At 34.6% G+C, this 4,993-nt stretch overlaps 1 protein-coding gene across 1 annotated transcript; it reads right to left on the bottom strand.

Annotated features, from left to right (window-relative positions):
• Positions 1-2,498: 2,498 nt before the first annotated feature.
• Positions 2,499-4,408, bottom strand: LOC139873056 (probable polyamine oxidase 5). The gene has a single exon (XM_071860986.1). It carries the CDS (start codon positions 4,342-4,344, stop codon positions 2,722-2,724), a length of 1,623 nt encoding a protein of 540 aa, XP_071717087.1. The 5' UTR covers positions 4,345-4,408; the 3' UTR covers positions 2,499-2,721.
• Between the last annotated feature and the right edge of the window lie 585 nt (positions 4,409-4,993).

Here is a 4,993-nt window from a genome sequence, read left to right as displayed (position 1 = left end):
CCCATCCAAAGTACCGGATGCTTTAGTACTTCGAAACTTATATCATGTCCGAAGGAGGATCCCGGAATGATGGGGATGTTCTTATATGTATATTGTGAATGTCGGTTACCAGGTGTTCAATCCATATGAATGACATTTTGTCTCTATGCATGGGACGTATATTTATGAGAAATGGAAATATGAAATCTTGTGGTTTATTAAAATTTTGAAATGATTATTTATGTTAAACTAATGAACTCACCAACCTTTTGGTTGACACTTGAAAGCATGTTTATTCTCAGGTACGAAAGAAATATTCCGCTGTGCATTTGATCATTTAAAAGATATTACTTGGAGTCATTCATGACATATTTCAAAAGACGTTGCATTCGAGTCGTTGAGTTCATCAAGATTATTATTAAGTCAATTATATTTGGACATATTATGAAATGTTATGCATGTCTGTCAACTGTCGATGTAAATGAAAGTTTGTCTTTTAAAAACGAATGCAATGTTTGTAAAATGTATCATATAGAGGTCAAGTACCTCGCGATGTAATCAACTATTGTGAATCGGTTATAATCGATATGGACTTCGTCCGGACGGATTAGGACGGGTCCTTTCACGAACTGGTTAATTTACTTGCTAGCTGCTGCATGATTAGGTTTAGTTGCCCGAATTGTGTGTTAGTTTTTGACCATATTGCCTAGTATTTTATAAGTTAGTTTTAACACGTAAAAAGGGAAGAGGAAGTTTTTATGTATATGTAGCAAATAAAATTCGTTACATAAAAGTAAAGCTTGTTTGGTTTGAAGATGTCAAACAAAAGAAAAACGAAACAGTTGTTGAACCTGCTGATCTCGCGGATCGTGAGAGAGCTCGTAAAATGCGAGCCTTGTAGTTCGAAACCCTATCACATTTTTCGCATTTGGAAGTTAAATCTCGAGTCTAGAGTGGCCTCGCGAAACGCAAGGATAACTCGCAAAAAGCGAGATAGTCCGTAGCCAACAAGTTATTCGATTTTGGAAAGGATCCTATTTTTTGCCCTATAGATTGTAACCGTATTCTCATTATATCTGCAACACCTATGAATAATCAATAAGAAAACTTTCTCTGTTTGGACGTGGACTAAACCAATCATTAGATTAAACGATTGGTCATAACCATGTTAAAATTTCTTGTTCTTTACATTTTTTGCACTTATTTATTCATTATCTTTGCGTGACTTTGTGATTTATCTTTTTATTACACGATGGGTGATAACCAGGGTTACCAGGTTCTTGTTTAAGGCTCACTAATTTCCTAACAAAGTTTGTTACAAAAAAGTTATAAGATTTTCTTTGTTTTGGTTAATCGAGAAGGCGAGTAATTCAACTATAAATTCTAATGTACGCAACTTAGGATTACTTCTTAGTAGTTTTCAACCTTTTCCTGACTACCACAAGAAGTCAGAGACCTCGACCTCAACCAACCAATGAGCTATCTTATAATGTTTAAAGCCTGATATAATGATTCATTAAAGTTATTAATTTGTACTACATTGGTGGTGAAATGATGATACAAAAATTAAAGTAAACGATTATTGGCGATGAGAGTGATATGGACATTGATGATGTTTGATAGGGGAGATGGGTCATCTTTGCTTTGATTTGCTTTTGCCTTTTAACATGTTTTATAATTAGCCATTCAATTTAAAAGTGGAAAGAATCTTTAGCCAATGGAAGGATGACAACAAAGAGTTCCTTTGTACACAAATTATAATCACCTTAATATAAAATCTTCTTTTGTTGTTACTTTTATTCATGAACATGGGCTCTCTTTGTTTGATTTGAGCATCAATGTGAAGAAAATTTTACAAAACAAATTAAAGTACCACAGTATGTTGAGGCCAAATTTGCTGCCCAAGGACAATCATGTCCTGTTTTTTTATGGTAGTTGATGAGAGATGGGGCGGTTGATTTGCATCATGCAATTTGCAATTTGCATTGTTTGGAGGAATCTATAGACTATAGTGTACTGTTGTACCAATATGTCAATGGTTTTGTTTCTTATTAGTACAAGACTAGATGTCCAAATCTATGTCTGCATGTGCATGATTCAAGGCCAATGGGTCCTACAGTACACCAACCAATAACATTTAACTGCACTAAAAAACCAAGGAAATTAAATGACCATCAGCATTCTTACTTGTCTCATTACTTGGAACATTTTGTATGAAAACCCAAAGGGGTGTCATATGGGTAGTGGTAGATGCAGAATTTTGTATCAAGTATGAATTTTGCTGTGGGATGTATTACAAATTTATAAAAAATAAAAATTAAAAAATTAAAAAAATTAGAAACAGGCATTTAGACTATGCACTTACAAATTTACCATTCCTCCCTTCTTATGGGTGAATGTATGACGTTGAACAACTCATGAAGGGGGTTCACATAAATAAATGAATTTATTGGATTTAAAGCTTTATTTATAAGCAAATCAATACAACGTTATCATTTAATGACAAAGACAATCTCAAACATAAAAAAGAAAAGAAAACATAAACTAAGTAGCTTATATCAAATAGCAATAGAAAACTCAAAAGAAGCTTCTTGAAAATGTCCTCATCTCTCCCTTTCATTCCCAAAATATTGAGTATGATAAATCATTAGAGAAAAGGGTGTTCCAAAAAAATAGAAAATCAAAAATCTAGTGAAGTGATCTAATCATCCAAACAAGCATACCTCTTATATTATTAGTATATTATACATCAATACAATGATAATGTTGAAGAAGCCTATTGGCTTCTCTAAGACCACTGAAATAAGCACCATGGGTTGTGGAGTAATGAGTTCTATGTGTCGCTTCCCCTGCGAAAAGAACTTGAAGTGGGGGTGACCCACTTGTTTTTGACTCGAAACCCGTCGTGTTTGGTAATGGCTCAGCCAGTAAATCCATGTCTACGATACTTGATCCTACTGCTATATAACTATACGATCCCATAAACAGTGGATCGCTCCCCCATCCGGTTTTTAAAATTTTATCAAACTTCACTGAACTTTTGATCACTTTTCCATTATGTTTTTTATGCATCATAAAGCTAGAAATAGTCGTAGTCACCTCATTGAGAACCACATCATCCCGAAGTGCTTCCAGCTCAAGTGCTTCTTCACCTGCAAACCAAGACAATAACACGCTCGATGTTTCATATATTGGTGACAAAGACGTTGTCTTTCTAATCCACCATGGTATCTTCGGGTTCGTCATTTGATGATCCGATTTATGGAACAACATTTGTAGGAATGGAAATCGGTCAAGATCAAATTCAGGACTTAGTTTCAAGAAAAGCTTGTTAACTACACCATACCCAAGTCTTGAAATTGCTTCAATCTTGTAACTAGGAAGTGGAGGACTAAATTTAAACATACCCAAATCGTTATTGTTGTTGTTAAAGATTCCTGCTTTAAGTACTCCTAATGAAACTGTAACAATAACATGATCTGCTGACATGCTTGTACCATCAAGAAAGTGAATCTTTACTGGTCTTGAACTACTACTATGCCCATTTTCCCTTAATCCCATCACACATTCAGGCTGCCACTCAATACTATTCACTTTCTTGCCTAATTGAATAACCCCATGTGGTAAAACAGATGCTAATGATTCTATAATGCTTGAATAGCCTCGAGCAATGGTGATCTCATCACCAGGAAACATAACATATTGAGACTCTGCTAAGTAATCAAGATTATGCAAATCATTGGCAGCTGTATAAGTTCTTTGAGTGTTTTCATGCATTGCAAAGATTGATTCTTCTAATGATTTCCTATTCCATTCCCCACACCCTTTAATCTCATCTTTTTCCTTTCTTGATTCCATCTTCCAATAAAATTCAAGACCTTTTCTAAGAAAAGACCCGACACTTTCATTCCCATTCCTGTCAAGATTAACTTCAACCCCACCCACTATAGATTTCTTTTTACCTTGAGCAAAATTCATTAAATTGGTAAAAAGATTTGAAATTGGGTCAACAAGAGATGGATTTAAAACATACCCATTTTCAGCAATGGTGATTGGATTCAAAACATACCCATCACTAAACCCATCCATGCACTCCCATGGCTGTTCTGATTCCAATGAATTGATTTCTTGAGCAATCTTGTGAATTGGGCTACCTCCAATTCCATGGATCCAAGTAGCTCCCATCTCAATTCTATCACCACCAAATTCTGAGGTAATAATCCTACCTCCAATTCTATTTCCACCTTCTACAACACAAAGCTCAAAAGCCCCTTTTTTAACACCAGATTTGTAAAGCTTATTTGCAGCTGTCAACCCTGACATTCCAGCTCCAATTATTACTATTCTTGGTTTCTTTAAAACCATTTTTATTTGCTAAAACTACTTCTAAAACTTTTTGGGTTCTGAAAGACAGAATCTTTTTGCAGAAAATATTGTGGGTTTGAGCTCAGGATACTATTTTAACATACAAAGAAGTTGAGTGAAAAAAAAAAAGAATCAAGTGAGTGAGAGGAAGTGATGGCTGAGTCATATAAGGTTATACTGACTGCTAGTTTTTAACTAAAGAAGAAAACATTAAAAAAAAAGGTTTAGCTTCGGTTGGAGAACCCCCATGGGACAAAATTTTGAATGTACCTAATTGCTTAAATTATTTTATAAATAGATCTATAAATCTATTAGAGCACCATGAGTGAAATGATATTTCGGCGTTAAACAAATTTAACTGTGGGGACGGTGGAAAATCCGACACCTGCCCGCCGTTAAATCGGCGTTAAAGGCTACCGTCGGGCACCACCGTTAGGATGGTAATGGTGTATTTGTTTGAAAATATATCCGTTATTCAACGGATATGTTCATTAAATATTATTTATTTATTTTTTCTTCTATATATACATCTACATTTTATACTCATTTTCACAACAACAACAATATTTCTTCATATTAACTTCTCCAAATTAACTTCCCTTCTCCAAATTAACTTCTTTCTTTCATAAAATGTCTTTAGCATCATCGT

Source organism: Rutidosis leptorrhynchoides, chromosome 10 (assembly GCF_046630445.1).
Source record: "Rutidosis leptorrhynchoides isolate AG116_Rl617_1_P2 chromosome 10, CSIRO_AGI_Rlap_v1, whole genome shotgun sequence".
NCBI lineage: Eukaryota > Viridiplantae > Streptophyta > Magnoliopsida > Asterales > Asteraceae > Rutidosis > Rutidosis leptorrhynchoides.
This window is presented reverse-complemented; position numbering and strand designations above follow the sequence as displayed.

Excerpts from the sequence above, each read along its gene's own strand:
- LOC139873056 (XM_071860986.1), bottom strand. The coding sequence starts at position 4,344 with ATGGTTTTAAAGAAACCAAGAATAGTAATAATTGGAGCTGGAATGTCA.